At 42.1% G+C, this 20,688-nt stretch overlaps 1 protein-coding gene across 2 annotated transcripts in view; it reads left to right on the forward strand.

The window, feature by feature from the left end:
- The window catches only part of LOC116413505 (cell adhesion molecule Dscam2), a 267,994-nt gene extending 248,954 nt beyond the window's left edge, over positions 1–19,040 (forward strand). The window contains exons 25-39 of one of the 2 annotated variants that reach the window (XM_052894224.1): positions 801–953; positions 1,770–1,899; positions 2,484–2,659; positions 3,397–3,576; positions 4,945–5,133; positions 5,586–5,774; positions 6,532–6,677; positions 6,768–6,909; positions 7,974–8,148; positions 12,092–12,243; positions 12,584–12,727; positions 13,842–13,982; positions 15,672–15,738; positions 16,475–16,552; positions 17,323–19,040. In XM_052894224.1, coding sequence (XP_052750184.1) covers positions 801–953; positions 1,770–1,899; positions 2,484–2,659; positions 3,397–3,576; positions 4,945–5,133; positions 5,586–5,774; positions 6,532–6,677; positions 6,768–6,909; positions 7,974–8,148; positions 12,092–12,243; positions 12,584–12,727; positions 13,842–13,982; positions 15,672–15,738; positions 16,475–16,552; positions 17,323–17,374 — 2,114 coding nt within the window. In that variant the 3' untranslated portion in view covers positions 17,375–19,040. Of the gene's footprint in view, positions 1–800; positions 954–1,769; positions 1,900–2,483; positions 2,660–3,396; positions 3,577–4,944; positions 5,134–5,585; positions 5,775–6,531; positions 6,678–6,754; positions 6,910–7,973; positions 8,149–12,091; positions 12,244–12,583; positions 12,728–13,841; positions 13,983–15,671; positions 15,739–16,474; positions 16,553–17,322 lie in introns of those variants that run through there. The other variant, XM_052894223.1, reaches the window with a different exon arrangement.
- Positions 19,041–20,688: the final 1,648 nt, after the last annotated feature.

The raw sequence follows: 20,688 nt of genomic DNA on the forward strand, positions 1-20,688 counted from the left end.
AAAAGACTATTATTACCTTTACATTATATAAAACAGAATCTTTATGAGAAGGTACGATAAACAATTCATAATCATAAAACATTTTCGTTGCCTAAACTACCTTCACATTACTTGGCGTTGGTGTTACAAAATAGATACATTTCATTTCATTTTGTACTGTCTATTTTGATGTAAGAAACTAACATTGCTGGGTGGCTATTGTCATTTATTTGTTTCACAGAATAACTAGTGTACTTTCTTTATTTTTCTGGTCTGATCTTAAGATTTAATATGCTCTAGTTGTTAAGCCATTACATTGTGTAAGATCTATGTGTATACTTGAATCGTGCTATATGTATCGAATCAGAATAAATAAATATATATATATATATATATATATATATATATATATATATATATATATATATATATATATATATATCAAAAATTGTAGTTATAATATTTCTAACTCCCTTATTATTGCAAATGCCTTTAATATTCCATTCACCTGACAGACAAGTATAAACTTAAACCCTATCATATTCAGAGCATTTTTTTCAAAAAATTAAGAATTTGAGAGAGATATAGATCACGTAATTAAAGTCTTGTCTGTATTGTTTATGTTTTAACATCAATTTGCAACGACGCTCAATTTAATTAAAAAAAAAAAAAAAAAAACTATGATATTTTAAGCTTTCATACTAAATCCCCACATCTAAGTTTGGATTTGAGTGATCATGCTCTGGAAAATGTATATAGTTATGTTCACCACAGTGCAATAAAGAAAATTAATCCCTCTTCCTTTAACTCTACTATTACAGCAGATGTGGGGGAGATCAAACGAGTCACAACGACTGACACTTACCTACACACCCTGAGGAAGTATACCAATTATTCCATCCAAGTACTAGCGTTCACCAACGCCGGAGACGGCAAGAGAAGTCCTCCAGTTTTCTGCATGACAGAGGAAGATGGTAAACTTTAAATATTTTTCTATAAAGGGTCTAATATTACTAGAAAACAGACATTTATTTATTATATGGATTTTAAAAAGTTATAATAAATATTGAAGGACCACTAACTAACTATACTCGCACTTAAAATGTCTTCATTTCAAAAATATTACGTTTAATTTAGTTATAATGATTTTCATTTTGCGGTTAGCGATGTCACTAGTCGTATGGTCCCGGCATAGAATGGACCACCCCTTCCTTTCCTATGGGTGTCGTAAGAGGCGATTAAAGAAAACTAATGATAAATGGATGGGCAGTAGCAGCCGTCTTAAAACATCCCTAAAAGCCTAACTACAGTTGCCAGGGAAGAAAAGGATTGTTAGTAATGGGATTTAACTGATCCATTGCTAGCAATACACCCTATCAGGTCGACCTCCACGCGGTTCCCCCTGGAAACCATCGTGGTTAATTCTAATGGAATTCGTCACGGTGGGCTAACTGGCCTGTTTTCATCCTCACCTATCATCCCTCACTGGTACTCCGCCGGTATATATCGATAGCGCGGGCGGGGTTACCATTCCATTATCATCCATTAAAAAAAAACTACAGTTCCCAACCTTCCAACCAAGTGTGGCAACTACTGGCAAAACTCCCCTTATAGGAAAGGTTTATGTTCAGCAGTAGACAGTTAACGCCTGAAATGATAATGCCACTTTGTCGAGCATATTTTTTATACAACTTTGGTCACTCACACATTTAAAAATATTACCCGAAATACCAACATTCCACGAATTAACTTAAAATCAAAGTTACTAACTTAATTTTTCTTCCTTACAGTACCATCAGCTCCCGAGAAAATCAAAGCATTAGCGTACTCCAGTGATACGGTATTAGTTAGCTGGCTCCCTCCAGTACACCCTAATGGGATCATAACCCATTACACTGTATACTACAGAGAAGCGGGAAGGTTAGTACTTAATTATATTTGTTATAATAATATTATTTTTAAAAATTATCGCTCTATTATAACATGCAGCTAGTAAAAGCTATATTGAGACTTTGTACAAAAGTCGTTTTCTTGGGTACCTTTGTCCTATGTGTTTCTACCGTGAAGTAGTTGTGTTTACATGGCTGTGATTCGGTTTGAAGGGTGAGGTAAATTCACTGCCAGTGATATTACAGGGTATAGAGGAATAACAACGTCCTCAGGAATGGCAACGCATCATGGGTATCATGGGTGAAACAGTATACTCAGTTATGTCCATGGTACTGCTCATGTCTATAGGCGACGGTTACCACTTTCCATCCGGTGGGTCGTCAGCTTATTTGCCATTGCTAGTTGCATATAAAAAAATACAACGGCATCAGTAAGGGATGATAGGTGAGATAAAAAGGCAAGTCAGTTAGCCCATCGTGATAAATACCATAGAATTCAGAACGATAGTTTTTAGGATGAACCAAACGGAGGTCGATCTGACAATTACCTGACGACCTGGTATATTGAAAATGGTAGTCCTCATTACTAACAATCCCTTCCCCCTAATATTTTAGGTTAGGTAAACACTCGAGTTTCACGGTAACAGCAGACAAGAAGGCCGATATAGAACTTATGTTTCAAGTTAGAAACCTAATGGAGACACAGCTCTATGAGTTCTGGGTGTCAGCCACCACCGGCTCGGGGGAAGGCGAGTCCACGCTTGTCGTGGGGCAAGGACCTGCTTCAAGGAGTAAGTAAAACGAAAAGAGGCACAAAATGGAATATGTTTTTAAAATTTTTTTATTTCGAATATATTTCTGATTAGTTTATTAGAATTATTTTGTTTAATTCCGCTACCATTAGTAGCGTGCGACTGGCAACACTTGAAGATTGACTACTAATACTATTACCAGAAATTCTACAATCTCCCATATTAGCCATCAAACTCCCGAATAAATAAATAATATATGGTAGACAAGCTGATAAGTTATTTAGTAGAAAATTATAATCGTTGCTTATATAGACTTATAGATATTATAGATCGAGCACAGAGTTTCAAAAACGTGGTCATTTGGTTAATTTGGCATTTGGCTAATTCAATTTAACACATTTTTTTGTTAAGAATGGTAAGCAAACTGATTGTCCTGCTGTTTTTTTTTTAATGGATGATAATGGAATGGTAACCTCATCTGCGCTATCGGTATACACTGACGGGGCACCAGTGAAGAATGATAGGTGAGGATGAAGTAGGTCAGTTGGCCCATCGTGTCGAATTCAACAAGAATTGTTCACGATGGTTTCCAGGGGGAACCACGTGGAGGTCGACCTAATAAGATATATTGCTAGCAATGCGGCTGTCAAACTCCATTGCTAACAATCCTTTCCCCTACACTGTCCACTTGTTAGAAAGTGGTAATCGTATCTCATATGTACGAGGAGGCCGGTGGCATGTGGCATGTGGCATAGTGACGATGGTGCGCGTTGCAGTCCCGGCGCGGATCGCGTCGTTCGGGCGCGCGGTGCGCGTGGCGCGCGGGCGCGGCGCGCTGCTGCGCTGCTCGTGCGTGGGCGCGCCGCCGCCGCGCTCGCGCTGGGCGCACGCGCGCGCGCCAGTCACGCACCACGCCTACTACCAGGTCACGCACGCCGGACACCTGCGCCTGCGCGGTCAGTCACGCGTGCCCCCCGCCCCCGCACATCACACGCACACGCCACACATCACACGCACACGCCACACGCACACGCCACACATCACACGCACACGCCACACTACGCCGTTGAGTTCACGTGTCGATCCAAGGAGCGTTTGTCTCTATTAAATAACTCTTTTTAACATGTACATTTTACTTAACAATAAATAATACACATACAATGAGATGTTTCGAACTTTACATTCAAATAAATAAGAGTGTTAGTAAAACGCAATAACCGCGTATTTATATGTGGACTTTACAATTGTGATTTAGATTTTAAATGGGCTACCCTTTCCTTACCCGTGGATGTCATGAAAAGCGATTAAGGAATCCTAATTAATCGAAGGATAGGCAGCAGCTCCCTCCCTCCTTAAATATCCGTCCTCCGTCTGACTAACGTAGCAAATAGTGGAACCCCCCCCCCCTCCAATAAAGGAAAGCCTATGTTCAGCAGTGGACAATTGGTGGCTGACATGATAATGATATTGAACCTATTCTTTGTCCTACACATACATACATATACACAATATTTTCAGTCTTCACAAAATTAATAATAATGATACTCTTTATTGCGCTTAAAAAAATGTACACAAGGAGTGTATGTAGGAATGTATACAGAATTTATTTATTTATTATTATTTCTCACCGCAAATATCTATAACTTGCAAAACATTTTAACAACATTATTAGAATATGTATATACAAAAGGCAGCCTTATCGCTAAAAGCAATCTCTTACAAGCAAACCTGAATTTATACAAAACCAATACGAAACGAACCTTTACAATTGCGAAAAGAATTATGAAAATCGACACGACAATCGTCGAATATAATCGTAAGAAAAAGAACTGAAACTCAACTACACTAATTCAATGACTAAGACAAAAATTTTGTGTAATTTTAAATTACTATTAAATTTCAATTTATACTAATTAAAAATTAATCAACACTAACTTTTGAAAACCATTATTCACCGACGACCATAATGCATTTCTATTGTTAAACTTTAAGATGGCATTCCTCTCGATTTAAAGACCGAAACATAACAATGCACTTATTGTATTTCACTCCATGTCAACATTTTGTCTTTGAACTGTTTGATGTGAGTTGCATTTCTAAAAACTTATCATAGACGCTTAAAACCTTACAGTTTTACACATTAAATAAATAAATAACTGCAAACTGACAAACAATACGGACCAGTTTCTATCGATGTCACCAAAATCAGTTAAATTTTTAAAATTTATATGCCCTCAGTTACTTAGTCTTGAAGATTACAAAGTTGTACACTTGAACCAAATACTTGGATGTAGTATTGTGACAAAGTAGGACTTAATTCACAGAAGTGAACGAACAATCTTCGGGTAACTTCACATGTACCGCCAGCAACACCATCGGCGAGGACTCGATAGTGTATGTGGTGTCAGCGGTACTGCCACCAGGCGCGCCCACTCTTTCCCTGCAGTACACCACTGCTTCCAGTATCAAACTCCATTGGCAACTGCCTGGGGATACCACCGATCCTATATTAGGTAAGAATGTACAGATGTAAGTGCTCCTTACGTTCAAATATCGAACTAATAAATATTCTCAGATAATTGCAGCAATTGGCGCTTGGTATATACCTACATTTTGTCGTGTGATCCCGGCATAGAATAGGTGGCTAATTCCATCCATTTTTTTCCCGTAGGTGTCATAGGAGGCAACTAAACTAAAGGGGTTTAATGGTTAAAGAATGGTCAGCAGGGTTCCTCCAAACACAAAACATCACCAAAACACAACTGCAGTTGCCAACTCGCCTGTCAAACTATTGGCAAACCCCCCTTATGGAGGAGACCTATGTTCAGCAGTGGACAGTCAATGGCTGATATACACTTTGATAATTATCTTTTGGGCTAAAGAATTATTCAATATTCCTTTCTTCCTTGAGTCACTCTATAAGGGAAGCATTATATTAAAATGGTTATTAATAATTTAATTTCAGGCTACATCCTCCAACACAAACAAGGTTCTGAAACTGATTGGCATACCGTAGAGTTATCTCCAGATGTTACTTCTTACATTATGGACATGCTTAAGTGCGGCACCACATACAACGCAAAGATTCAGGCGAGAAATAAAGTCTCTATAGGCCCTCCTTCTGAAGTACTGACTGCAACCACTAGAGGTGGACGTGAGTATACCAACCAAATCTTTACCACTACTCGTATAGTGCGGCTTCAGAGAAATTTTCTCCCACGAACGCTCAGGCTGTGGAATGAACTCTCTCCGACTCTGAAACTCCGAGGTTTTCCATAGAGACTACAGTATGGAGCTCTTCAAAAAGGGTATATTAAGGTTTCTTCAGGGTCGGCAATGCGCTCGTAATACCACTAGTATTGCAGACGTCCATAGACTACAGTGATCGTTTACCATCAGACGGGTTGTAAGCTTGTTTGCCATTTTAGTAGTATAAGGTGTTGTGATCGTGGGCGGCGGTAGTCACTTACCATCAAGTGAGCCGCATGCTCGTTTGCCCCCTGCTTTGTAAAAAATAAAAAACAATGTAACAATGAGCTTGTTTATTACCTCTTAGCGTCTTAATAGCTCAACTCACATCAGTGAAAAAGAATCAAGCTTTCTGACCAGTAGTGATGGAAGATCTTTTCCGTATGCTGGTCTTTGTTACCAGCAGTGGATGATAATGAATTGATATGATATATCATATAGTAAGTACACGGTTTACAATTGTACCAATCATAGCTAAACAAACATGACAATATTTATGACGATTGGTCGAGCCATTGAAATACTAAGAGGTAACAAATAAATAAATATGGAATTAAGTGTCATTTTATAGAAGTTTACATTCTAATATCTTATCGCCTAATCAAGTAAATAAGTACCTATAAAAATGAAAGTACAGAGATCTTCCCTGATTGTTATTTCAGGACCAAAGCCTCCCAAGCCAGAAGATCATGTACATATGAACTCAACAGCGATAAAAATAAACTTCTACGCGTGGCGAGACGGCGGCTGCCCTATACTGGGGTTCAGGGTTTCGTACAGAAGAGCAGGCACCGAACATTGGATCAAGGTTGGAATTATTTTGCTGTTTCCATTCTCTGAATTATTAATTAGAATATTCATTACATGAATACTCTAATTCTGTAGATTGTCATTGCAGGTGGGTGACGGGTTGAGTACAGCCAGCCACGTGGTAGGGGATCTGACCCCAGCCACATGGTACGAGCTTGCCGTCGAAGCGTACAGTGACGCAGGCGTCGAACGTGTCACTTTACGAGTGGATACACACACGCTTGCTGGAGGTAATTCCAAATATTTACGTAAGGTACATTGCTTAGTGCACTTAATGCAGAGTTACATTGATTTTTATTACTGTTTGCTAGTTTTTTGGCGTTGAAATTGGCTCATTTAATGGGCTAAATTATAAATATTAAAAACATGATATACAAATTATAAATTTATATTGCCTTTCTTCTGAGTTTACAATACCATAATAAAATTTCATTGTATATTGTTACTAGTGATATATTTAGTTTTAGGTAACTCTCCGGAATAGATAGTGTTTTCTTGTCTTAATAAGTCATACAAAACATTCCATTAAGAACACTTCTTTAAGACCGTCACAATCTTCGTTATTTATAAACGAATATTATGTTGTTACTATGAGAAAGACAATTACAAAGTTGTATGTACTCCTAACCAGTCCATCTATAAGGTGACTATAGAACTAGTCACCTTATAGATGGATTAAAAATTTAACTTACTGAGTCAGGAGATCCGGTATTATGGCATAATTAAGATTTTTGGAGAAAATAAATAAATAAAAAAATCTAATACATAATAATCTCTAATACTTTAAAAGTATTAGATTAAACGATATGTATGCTACGAACCTTCAATTCTGAAAAGAGGCTTTATTCTCGAGTTTTACTGCTAGTTTAAGCAAATCGAGTTCTCGGGACTCATTCGATTCGGTACACATTTTTTTTATATAACTTAGAATGGCAAACAAGCTGACGGCCCACCTGATGGAAAGTGGTAATCGTCACTTATAGACATGAGCAGTATCATGAACATAACAGAGTATACTGTTTCGCCCATGATATGCGTTGCCATTCCTGAGGACTCAGGTGTTATTTCTTTGTACCCTATAAATTCACTCCATAACCCACCCTTCAAACTGAAACACAGCCATGCAAACACTACTGGTTTACGGTTAAAAAAAGAATGGGACAGGGGTACCCAAGCAAACGACTTTGTTCAAAGTCTCCCTCTCACACATACCTCCAATTACTGCACAATTGACCAATAACAACATATAAGTTTTGTTTACGGAAATAGTTAACAAAGATAGTTGTGCCGGCAGGGCGCATCCCGCCGGCAGCAGTAGGCGCGGGCGCGGGTGGCGGCGGCGCGTGGCCGGGCGCGGGTGCGGCGCGCGGCGCTTCCCTGCGCGCCGTGCTGGTGTCGTGCGGCGCGGCCGCCGCGCTCGTGCTGGCCGCGCTCACCGCGCTGCTGTGCCTGCTGCACACCAAGCGCAAGTACGTACACTGCACTCCGACACACGATGTCCCTGCGCGCCGTGCTGGTGTCGTGCGGCGCGGCCGCCGCGCTCGTGCTGGCCGCGCTCACCGCGCTGCTGTGCCTGCTGCACACCAAGCGCAAGTACGTACACTGCACTCCGACACACGATGTCCCTGCGCGCCGTGCTGGTGTCGTGCGGCGCGGCCGCCGCGCTCGTGCTGGCCGCGCTCACCGCGCTGCTGTGCCTGCTGCACACCAAGCGCAAGTACGTACACTGCACTCCGACACACGATGTCCCTGCGCGCCGTGCTGGTGTCGTGCGGCGCGGCCGCCGCGCTCGTGCTGGCCGCGCTCACCGCGCTGCTGTGCCTGCTGCACACCAAGCGCAAGTACGTACACTGCACTCCGACACACGATGTCCCTGCGCGCCGTGCTGGTGTCGTGCGGCGCGGCCGCCGCGCTCGTGCTGGCCGCGCTCACCGCGCTGCTGTGCCTGCTGCACACCAAGCGCAAGTACGTACACTGCACTCCGACACACGATGTCCCTGCGCGCCGTGCTGGTGTCGTGCGGCGCGGCCGCCGCGCTCGTGCTGGCCGCGCTCACCGCGCTGCTGTGCCTGCTGCACACCAAGCGCAAGTACGTACACTGCACTCCGACACACGATGTCCCTGCGCGCCGTGCTGGTGTCGTGCGGCGCGGCCGCCGCGCTCGTGCTGGCCGCGCTCACCGCGCTGCTGTGCCTGCTGCACACCAAGCGCAAGTACGTACACTGCACTCCGACACACGATGTCCCTGCGCGCCGTGCTGGTGTCGTGCGGCGCGGCCGCCGCGCTCGTGCTGGCCGCGCTCACCGCGCTGCTGTGCCTGCTGCACACCAAGCGCAAGTACGTACACTGCACTCCGACACACGATGTCCCTGCGCGCCGTGCTGGTGTCGTGCGGCGCGGCCGCCGCGCTCGTGCTGGCCGCGCTCACCGCGCTGCTGTGCCTGCTGCACACCAAGCGCAAGTACGTACACTGCACTCCGACACACGATGTCCCTGCGCGCCGTGCTGGTGTCGTGCGGCGCGGCCGCCGCGCTCGTGCTGGCCGCGCTCACCGCGCTGCTGTGCCTGCTGCACACCAAGCGCAAGTACGTACACTGCACTCCGACACACGATGTCCCTGCGCGCCGTGCTGGTGTCGTGCGGCGCGGCCGCCGCGCTCGTGCTGGCCGCGCTCACCGCGCTGCTGTGCCTGCTGCACACCAAGCGCAAGTACGTACACTGCACTCCGACACACGATGTCCCTGCGCGCCGTGCTGGTGTCGTGCGGCGCGGCCGCCGCGCTCGTGCTGGCCGCGCTCACCGCGCTGCTGTGCCTGCTGCACACCAAGCGCAAGTACGTACACTGCACTCCGACACACGATGTCCCTGCGCGCCGTGCTGGTGTCGTGCGGCGCGGCCGCCGCGCTCGTGCTGGCCGCGCTCACCGCGCTGCTGTGCCTGCTGCACACCAAGCGCAAGTACGTACACTGCACTCCGACACACGATGTCCCTGCGCGCCGTGCTGGTGTCGTGCGGCGCGGCCGCCGCGCTCGTGCTGGCCGCGCTCACCGCGCTGCTGTGCCTGCTGCACACCAAGCGCAAGTACGTACACTGCACTCCGACACACGATGTCCCTGCGCGCCGTGCTGGTGTCGTGCGGCGCGGCCGCCGCGCTCGTGCTGGCCGCGCTCACCGCGCTGCTGTGCCTGCTGCACACCAAGCGCAAGTACGTACACTGCACTCCGACACACGATGTCCCTGCGCGCCGTGCTGGTGTCGTGCGGCGCGGCCGCCGCGCTCGTGCTGGCCGCGCTCACCGCGCTGCTGTGCCTGCTGCACACCAAGCGCAAGTACGTACACTGCACTCCGACACACGATGTCCCTGCGCGCCGTGCTGGTGTCGTGCGGCGCGGCCGCCGCGCTCGTGCTGGCCGCGCTCACCGCGCTGCTGTGCCTGCTGCACACCAAGCGCAAGTACGTACACTGCACTCCGACACACGATGTCCCTGCGCGCCGTGCTGGTGTCGTGCGGCGCGGCCGCCGCGCTCGTGCTGGCCGCGCTCACCGCGCTGCTGTGCCTGCTGCACACCAAGCGCAAGTACGTACACTGCACTCCGACACACGATGTCCCTGCGCGCCGTGCTGGTGTCGTGCGGCGCGGCCGCCGCGCTCGTGCTGGCCGCGCTCACCGCGCTGCTGTGCCTGCTGCACACCAAGCGCAAGTACGTACACTGCACTCCGACACACGATGTCCCTGCGCGCCGTGCTGGTGTCGTGCGGCGCGGCCGCCGCGCTCGTGCTGGCCGCGCTCACCGCGCTGCTGTGCCTGCTGCACACCAAGCGCAAGTACGTACACTGCACTCCGACACACGATGTCCCTGCGCGCCGTGCTGGTGTCGTGCGGCGCGGCCGCCGCGCTCGTGCTGGCCGCGCTCACCGCGCTGCTGTGCCTGCTGCACACCAAGCGCAAGTACGTACACTGCACTCCGACACACGATGTCCCTGCGCGCCGTGCTGGTGTCGTGCGGCGCGGCCGCCGCGCTCGTGCTGGCCGCGCTCACCGCGCTGCTGTGCCTGCTGCACACCAAGCGCAAGTACGTACACTGCACTCCGACACACGATGTCCCTGCGCGCCGTGCTGGTGTCGTGCGGCGCGGCCGCCGCGCTCGTGCTGGCCGCGCTCACCGCGCTGCTGTGCCTGCTGCACACCAAGCGCAAGTACGTACACTGCACTCCGACACACGATGTCCCTGCGCGCCGTGCTGGTGTCGTGCGGCGCGGCCGCCGCGCTCGTGCTGGCCGCGCTCACCGCGCTGCTGTGCCTGCTGCACACCAAGCGCAAGTACGTACACTGCACTCCGACACACGATGTCCCTGCGCGCCGTGCTGGTGTCGTGCGGCGCGGCCGCCGCGCTCGTGCTGGCCGCGCTCACCGCGCTGCTGTGCCTGCTGCACACCAAGCGCAAGTACGTACACTGCACTCCGACACACGATGTCCCTGCGCGCCGTGCTGGTGTCGTGCTGGCGCGCTCACCGCGCTGCTGTGCCTGCTGCACACCAAGCGCAAGTACGCCTGCGACACACTCACCGCGCTGCTGTGCCTGCTGCACACCAAGCGCAAGTACGTACACTGCACTCCGACACACGATGTCCCTGCGCGCCGTGCTGGTGTCGTGCGGCGCGGCCGCCGCGCTCGTGCTGGCCGCGCTCACCGCGCTGCTGTGCCTGCTGCACACCAAGCGCAAGTACGTACACTGCACTCCGACACACGATGTCCCTGCGCGCCGTGCTGGTGTCGTGCGGCGCGGCCGCCGCGCTCGTGCTGGCCGCGCTCACCGCGCTGCTGTGCCTGCTGCACACCAAGCGCAAGTACGTACACTGCACTCCGACACACGATGTCCCTGCGCGCCGTGCTGGTGTCGTGCGGCGCGGCCGCCGCGCTCGTGCTGGCCGCGCTCACCGCGCTGCTGTGCCTGCTGCACACCAAGCGCAAGTACGTACACTGCACTCCGACACACGATGTCCCTGCGCGCCGTGCTGGTGTCGTGCGGCGCGGCCGCCGCGCTCGTGCTGGCCGCGCTCACCGCGCTGCTGTGCCTGCTGCACACCAAGCGCAAGTACGTACACTGCACTCCGACACACGATGTCCCTGCGCGCCGTGCTGGTGTCGTGCGGCGCGGCCGCCGCGCTCGTGCTGGCCGCGCTCACCGCGCTGCTGTGCCTGCTGCACACCAAGCGCAAGTACGTACACTGCACTCCGACACACGATGTCCCTGCGCACCGTGCTGGTGTCGTGCGGCGCGGTGGCACTCAATCCCCAGTGGCCTGTTTTTTCGTCGTAGAAACGCTTTCAAAATTTTGCCCAGCAACACCAATCTTCGAAAATTATATTTTAGTTTTTTTTTTTTTAATTATGTATATTATTCATTTCAGATTTTTATGTGTCTCAAGTGACCACTACATGCGGGACGATAGAAAGTTAAGTGAGAGCAACGAGGCGGAACGAGAGAAACTTAGAGAAGGACAGAAACTGTATTCGTCTTCGTCGATCAATGGAAACGAAAAGTCAAATGATGACTCTTCAGGTAATCACGCTCACGTAGTAAAATAGTGTTCGGTTAAATTTTAATGACTAATTTAACCTATGCATCGCATACATGCATACATGTAAATATGCATGCATCTATTTAAATATGATATTTAAACACATGCGTTAAACCCTGAGGAGTGGGTACAGTGTTATGCCTCTATTCCCTATAATTACATTGCTACGTCCAACCTTTTAAACCGAAACAGCCGTGCAAGCACACCTGTGGTTTGGAATAAAAACATGCGAAGGACAGGTACGCATGCAAACGAATTTTATACAAAGTCTTGGTACTCGTATAGGTATAGAGTATATAATGAGGCGTACTTGTCGTACAGCGGAACTGTACGAGATTAGTCCGTACGCGACGTTCGGCGTGTCGGCGGCGCACTCGCTGCAGTTCCGCACGCTGGCGCGCCGCGACGACGACGCCGCGCCGCCGCACCGCCGCCGCCACCGCGCCTGCGACCACTACCGATACGGTACGCACCTTGCACCCTTCCCGTGCGTATCCAACGCATTACGTACACCACTAGCGCCAAAGAGAAAGAGTTTCTTAGCTTTGGTTTGACAGCCCTATTGCTAGCAATATACCCTATCAAGTCGACCTCCACGTGAATGGGGTAACTGACTTATTTTATCCTCACCGATCGTCACTCACTGGTGATTCACTGGTGGTGGTAGCCCTGCCAGGATATACCGATAGCACAGGCGGAGTTAACATTCCATTATTGCCTAAAAAAAACCACTAGCGCCACTGTTCAATCATAAAACATTATTATAAAAATAAATGCGTTGAATAGAAGTATCAACAAAGTGACACCATCTACTTTTGTGAAAATGTCTTGTATATGTTTATTTAACCATATTACCGAAATTCGCTATGGTCCGGATAACTACAGCTCCATTTTATTAGAAATAAATTATTTTATAATTTCTTTTTACAAGTTTTTATTTAACCTATTAATAATGTTTATTAATAAGTTTAGGTTAAATTTTGTAAACTCATTTAAAAACCAGTTCGTGCTTTGCCGAAATTTAGCATAGCAACTGTACATAGTTGTTATGACCATACAATGTGAAATACGCAATATTGTAATTTGTGATATTTACAAAATGGCCGCGACGCCATCACAAAATGGCGTAAAAATATTTTGTTAACCTTTAAAGCTAATATGGGTATGTACTAAGTGAAAAAGCTTGAAAATTAGGTAACGATAAAATAAATACCATCATTTTAAAATGGCCTAAAGCTTAGAATGACAGATTACATTACAAAAGCTATTTTTAAACTATAGCCTATGAATGCGTTTTTCACCATACGTATTTCATAATAGAGTTACAAGTATTAATATTTTCATTGATATTTTATTAATTAATGTTTGTATAATTTAGAAATTATAATTAATTAAAATTACATTACACTAAAGACCGTAAACTATGGATATGGGTGGTATTACCTGAAATAGAAAGATTAAAATAACAGGCTTTAAAATAAAGCAATTATTACTATCAGACAGTGATATGAGACACGAAGTAAGTAGTGGAGTATAGTGCGAGCGCGTCACTATGTCCGATCGAGTGTGTGTTGCGCAGATGAATCGAGCCTGTCTAAATCCTCGACAGTGGAGGCGCGGCACCGCATGCGCGCCGCGTGCGCGGCCGCCGGCGGCTGGCGGGACGCGCACACCGACTCCGACGACAACAGCGACAGTGCTGCCAACACCACCACTAAAGGTTACCCACTTCATTGAAGCTTTACCCTTACACCAGGACTTAATATCCCTCGATTTGGAAAATACTGTTAGTAATGCGGTCTAACATCTCCATTGCTAGGGGAGAAAGGATTGTTAGTAATGGGGAGGTTAGTCCCCATTTCTATCAATATACTCTATCAGGTCGACCTCCACGCGGTTCCCCCTGGAAACCATCGTGACAAATTTATCGTTGAATTCGTCACGATGGGCGAACTGACCTGCTTTTTCATCAATCATCCCTTACTGGTATCCCGCCAGTGTATACCGACAGCACAGGCGGGGTTACCATTCCATTAACATTCATTAAAAAAAACCCTATTGCTTGCTAGCAATGGGACTTTTTTTTAATGAATGTTATATATATTGCCATATATCCTATCAGACCGACCTCCAGGCGGATCCCTCCGGAAACCATCTTAATTCTTGTTAAATTCGTCACAATCCACCTATCATTGCTCGCTTGTGACCCACTAGCGTATACCCATAACACAGGAAGGGTACTAAATACTTAGACATTTACAATTAACAAGATCAAATATAAGTATTAAAAAAAAGGGGGTAGTAAGTAATGGGATCTAAGTTATTACGGCCCCATTGCTATCAATACACCAGTTAGTTTCCCGTACACGTGATTCCATTGCCTTAACTCGTGGTAAATTCTTCACGAGGAGTCAACTGGCGTAATTTCATCCTCAACTATCATCCTTTACCAGTGCACCGCCGCCATATTACATCAATATGGCGGCGTTATAATTTTATTCATTAAATGAAGTACATCATCTAGAGCCGATTCTGAGACACTATTTCTCTAAATTTATTTCTTGCTCTTAACTTAATATTTTAATTTGATAATTTCACAAAATTGATGTTTTAGGGAACATCATAAAGTAAATTTCTAATAAGGTTTACTTAATAAGATTAGAAATTAAATTTATACTGATCCTTAAAGATTTTGATGTCATATCAAATTGAAATTTTAATTTTAGAGTTAGGAGAAAGATTTAGAGATATACCGCCTCAGAACTAACCACGATGTTTTCAGTATAATCTACGGCTTTCAATATTTTTATTCAATCTCCATCCCGGCTCCTTCGTTTCCGCCAAATACATCTCTATATTACAAGTATTTGTGATTTTCACATACATTCTGATGGTAACGATTATCATGACATCTAAAGAAACAAAATCTTCTTTGCATAGTACTTATTTCTATATTTATTTTCATTCATACTGTATGATTATGCAATTACTGTATTCAAATTTTAGCGCGAAAATCCTTGACATATATGTCACTATAAATGACATTTCGTTCGGCTTGAATCGTCGAGCTGTCATATTTAATAATCGTGTTGTTACTTCGACTAATATAATCTATTGATTAAATTATCGATATAAAAATAAAATATAATGATGTATGACAAAACATCAGGAAATAATGTCACTTTTACATTTTTAACATGAACTACAATTATTATTCATCAGATAATACATAGTTATTTTTGTTACAACAAAATTATACTCATTTTGTACATATTTTTATAAAATAATTTCATTAAAATAAATTTAATATTATATTACTATTAAGTTTGGCAGGCAAACAATTTCTGTATAAAGTGTTCATCTAATTATTTGTTAATTATTATTGTAAACAATTAAAATATTATGACAGGTTCAGGTGGATCGCCGTGTGGTAGTACGTACGGCAGCGGGCGACGTAGCGCGCGCACCACCAGCAGGTAGAACTCAGGTACCTCCCCCGCTCACTCCGCTTCCACGCACCTCCGCGACACTAGTCTAGCTTCTTATTTATTCGTTCAGTTAAACTCTGTATAAGTGAAAATAAATCTGTCTGTATCTATATACTAGACAAAAGACCAGACATTGAATATTATCTTGCGCTGCCAAGTGCAAGTGGTAACGAAAATATATCAGTAGTATTGTATGATGGCTATCCAGTACTATGTAGTATAGATTGAGTGAAAACTTATCAATTACGTCTTTAAAAGAGAGACTATATAATTAAACTATTCCATAATTATTATTTATTATTTAAAAAATTTAATCTTAAAAGAAAACGTTAAAAGTAATTGTATAATTTATTTTTATGAAAATTGACCAAATGTTGTTTTTAATCTTGTATAAAAAGTAATGATTAAAGAAGTTGTATTAATTATATATTTGTTTAAAATAAATTTAAACAAATATAATATTTTTTTATTAATCATAATATTTAATGAATTGCATTTATTATTTATAAATTTTGTAATAAAGTACCCAATGATAAAAAAAAAATTTACACGTAGTTATTAAAAATTCTTTTAAAATGTTGTGTAAGTGAATAAGTATCCAAAATCACAAGGCTTGAAACAAATCACGCTAGCCAAGCTTCGCCACCCGCTAAGTATTAATTATATTAGACAATTAAAATTTGAATTTAGTAATAACCAATAAGATGTAATCTTCTGTTCACAGTGGTGGCCTAAACGGGAGTGATGGACTCTCGGGAACCTTTGGGCCTGTTCCAGCAGATATATCTTCTTTAATTGATAAGTAAGTAAGACAATGGGTAAATAAATACTAGCTTATTGACCGTGTGATCCAGATATAGAATGGGTCTCCCCTTCCATTCCCGTGGGTGTCGTAAGAGGTGACTAGAGGAATTTAATGATCGAGGGATGGACAGCAGTGTTACTCTTAAAAATCACCAAAAACTAACTGTGATTGCCAACCTGCCTACCAAATGTAGCAACTACTGCCAAAACCCCTCATATGGGGGAGGCCTATGTTCAGCAATGGATAGTTAACGGCTTATATGATGATGATAAATAAAATTAATATAATTTTCCAATAAATAATAAAAAGAAAAATTTTGATAAATACCACTAGAGAAGTTACATAACAAAATCTAGTGCCCAATTAAACAAAAGTGTATGTGTACTAGACATCTATAAGAACCAATTAAATACTTTTTTTCTAAATACATACATACATATTATACACAGTAAATATCCAGAGTATTACAAATATACTCGTAAATACTTGAAAAATACAAATGTGTGTAGGGGTTCATACTATACTAATACTAATAAAAAGTAGATATTTGCTTGTTAATTACTTTATAGTTAATAAAGCCAAAGATTATTAAAACAATTTTAAAAATTATTTCATCTATAGAAAGGTATATTTTAAGTGACTAACATAGCATATATATTATTATCGAATATTTTATCTCACCATACGAAGCCAGATCGGATAACCAGTAATATGAAAATTCATTCATAGTTTTTAAACTTATAAACAAATATTATTTTATTTTCCAGATACCAACAGCGTAAAGAACAAGAACGTCGGGAATGTACTATTCACGTGTAACATCCCATGGTCCATTGTAAATCAATCTTTTATTTTAATCCAAATAAAGCTAATGCGTTGCCCAAAGAATTTCTACTATTTAACTTTCTATAAAATCATCCCTCCATTTCATATATTTCTTAAAATAATGCCAGGCCATAATTGTATAATAAAATCGGGCTTAAATCGTTGTGTGATCAAGTCACAACATGTGACACCCCAATTATTTAATGTTATAAAAAAAAATATTGTTATGTAAATTATATAATGTGATTTATCTGAATACTGTTGATATGAACAGTTTAGATTTTTAAAATTGCAGATTATTTGAATTTGTAAATAAATAGTTTTAATGTATAGTTATTTACTAATAAGATATTTAATTGCTGTGAGACTGTTATTTAACGATGTAAAGTTTTATTACAAAAGGACTATGCTCACTATAATCGAAATATATTTTTAAATGTATAAATCGACATAGTTGACTCCATGATTTTATAATAGTAATTATAATATTAACACAGTGCGGTTTCAGAGGAGCTTCCTCCCGCGAACACTCAGGTCGTAGAATAATTTTCCTGTCAAGATTTTCCCAAGAGACTAGAGGCAACTTCAAAAAGGGTGTAATAAGGTTTCTTAAGAGTTGGCAACGCGCGCGTGATGCCTCTGGTGTTTTAGGCATCTATAGGCTACTGTAACACCGTTTACCATCACACAGACCATATGCTTGTTTACCACCATTGTAGTATATAAATTTATATTATTATTATATTATGAACATAAGCTTCACTCATAAGAGGGGTTAAGAATACAATAATTCCTATTTCTATATAATCTCTTTATTTAACCAATTGATGTCTATTACTTTTAAATTCTGAAAAAACAGTACTGAAGGCTTACCATGAAATGTTTTCCGAAATTTCGGAGCCAAACGAAACACAAATTTGATGTTAAAATTTGATAATACAATCCGTTTGGAAATATTAAAAATGTTAAAAAATTGTTCCTTTGGACCTTTATGATAGGATGTATGACGAACGAAATGTTAAACTCCATTTATTGATCCGATTTTGGTATAAACAAAAACACGAAATTGAGTCCGAAATTTCGGAATTTCATTTCATGGTAGACCCGCTGTTTAAATTGGACTAATTAATACCTATACAATTATATAATTTTTAATATTAGAAAATAGAATGAATTAGAAAGAAAAATTTGTTTAGCCATTTTAATGTAATCACATAATAGGAAAACATTGTGTATTATAATTTTTATTATTATACATTTCGTAGAAGTAATAATCTTACAGCAAGTTACCATGATATTAAATGTGCATCTGGTATCAACAGTAACTGTTAAATTACCCCAAAAGATGAATTATGTTCAGATAATATTCAGATGCATATTTCATAAGAAATAATTAAGTTAAATGTAATTTAAGTCTAGATCTAAGTAAGGTTAAATGCCTGTTCCAAACCGCAAAAGATACATATCATTAAAATAGACTGCCAATATTTAAGTGATTCGTAATTCTTTTTACTGTATTGTTGATTATTATAGTTAAATAGATAATAATATACACTATTGTATAAAAATCTTTCTATATACATGTTGTGTAATAATAAAATTATTAATAATAGAACGAAGAAAGAAAATAAAGATGTGTGTTGTGGTATGCAGTTTTATTCATATTTGATTTCGATTGATTACGCCAGTAATTTACTATTCTTATCGCTTTCCAATTTAACCTCCAATTCGACTTACAACGAATGTTACTTTTCCAGTTTTGTACCTTTAATGATAAATTCAGAAAGGTGAGGTTTGATGAAGCTAATTCGGGATATGTAATTAATTATTTACTTGTACGATACGATTTACCGTTTCGCATTGTTGAGTGATAATATAATATGTTTATACCTGATGTCATTTATATCAGATACAGATCATTTATTCATAATTTACAAAATGACACGTCCAATTTCAATCAAGTGTCAAGTCACGGCATAAGTTAATATGAGTGCATGTTATACTTGAGTGCCATAGAAACATACAGGCCAAGTTGGAAAAGTTTGTGTTCTAATTGACCCAATCGAAAATTAAACCTAGAATATTTAAATTAAGCTTAGATTATGAAGTATATAAATATCATAATCAATTGACTCATCATTTATTTAATGCATTTTTTTTTATTTTTTGGGTTGTCAGTAGATCGAATAATTTTAATATGAGGTAATCTGTTACAGTACATGACTCTAAATACGATAATTAACAATTATGGAAAGTCGTCATAGGATCTAGTAACAGTAACTATGAAAAAGTAAAGTAATTATACACTCATTATTAATATATAAATGTTAAGATGAGTTTGTTTGTTTCATTACAAAATATACCTACATAGTATTTGAGATAGAGAAGGACTTAAGTTACATATTATTTTCATTAAATAAACATATTTTAGTCACATGAGTGAAGTTGGATAAAAACTCGTTTACGTTCAAACTAGTTTTTAATCCTTTTATTCCGAGATAAATTCATAATATATTTCATATTTTTAAATTACAGTTATTATCATTTCGGCCGTTAATTGTTAATTTGTAAATTATAATAATAAATGATAAATTATGGACTTGGTTTTCTTTATATCATGTCAAATAACATTATATCCTGCAGTACCAAAAAAGAGAACTTCTGTAGGTTCGTTTTAATAAAATATTTTTGCAGTGTTTCGAACCTTTTTTTTACTACTTAGTGTATCTCGCGCTTTGTACTTAACTCACGTAAATCAGTACGTAAAGTATCCTATGTGCTAAGTTAGGATATAACCTCCTAAGGTATAACCTACCCGTGTATATAATTTCCTTCAAATCAGTTTCATAACTTTTGTGTAAAAGAATAACAAACATTCACACCTCTGTCCATCCATACATCGTTATAAATATTCACTTTTAATAATATTAATGAGACTATCTATTAATGGGACTATCTAATACTGACCATGGGCGGCGGTAGTCACTTACCATCAGGTGAGCCGCATGCTCGTTTGTACCATGTATTGAAAAAAAAGAGAATCCGTCTATTTCAACTTGCAACACCGTGACCTAGCCTTCTAGACAAGCGCCGAGCGAATCCGTTGATGGAATTGACATCGCTAGTGAGTCCGTGAATTAGAATGAGTCATCCGACGTTGCTATCTAATTCTACCTCACGGACTAACTAGCGAAATTATCGTTCTAGGACGAATTATCTTGCCATTTATCTTGAAGCCTTAAAAGGTAATAGAAAGATTAAACATATTCGATTAAAAATGAGAATTGATAATATTGATTCGGTTTGAT

The sequence above is a fragment of the Galleria mellonella genome, unplaced genomic scaffold, assembly GCF_026898425.1.
Source record: "Galleria mellonella isolate WM207_F2 unplaced genomic scaffold, CSIRO_AGI_GalMel_v1 utg200, whole genome shotgun sequence".
NCBI classification, from domain to species: domain Eukaryota; kingdom Metazoa; phylum Arthropoda; class Insecta; order Lepidoptera; family Pyralidae; genus Galleria; species Galleria mellonella.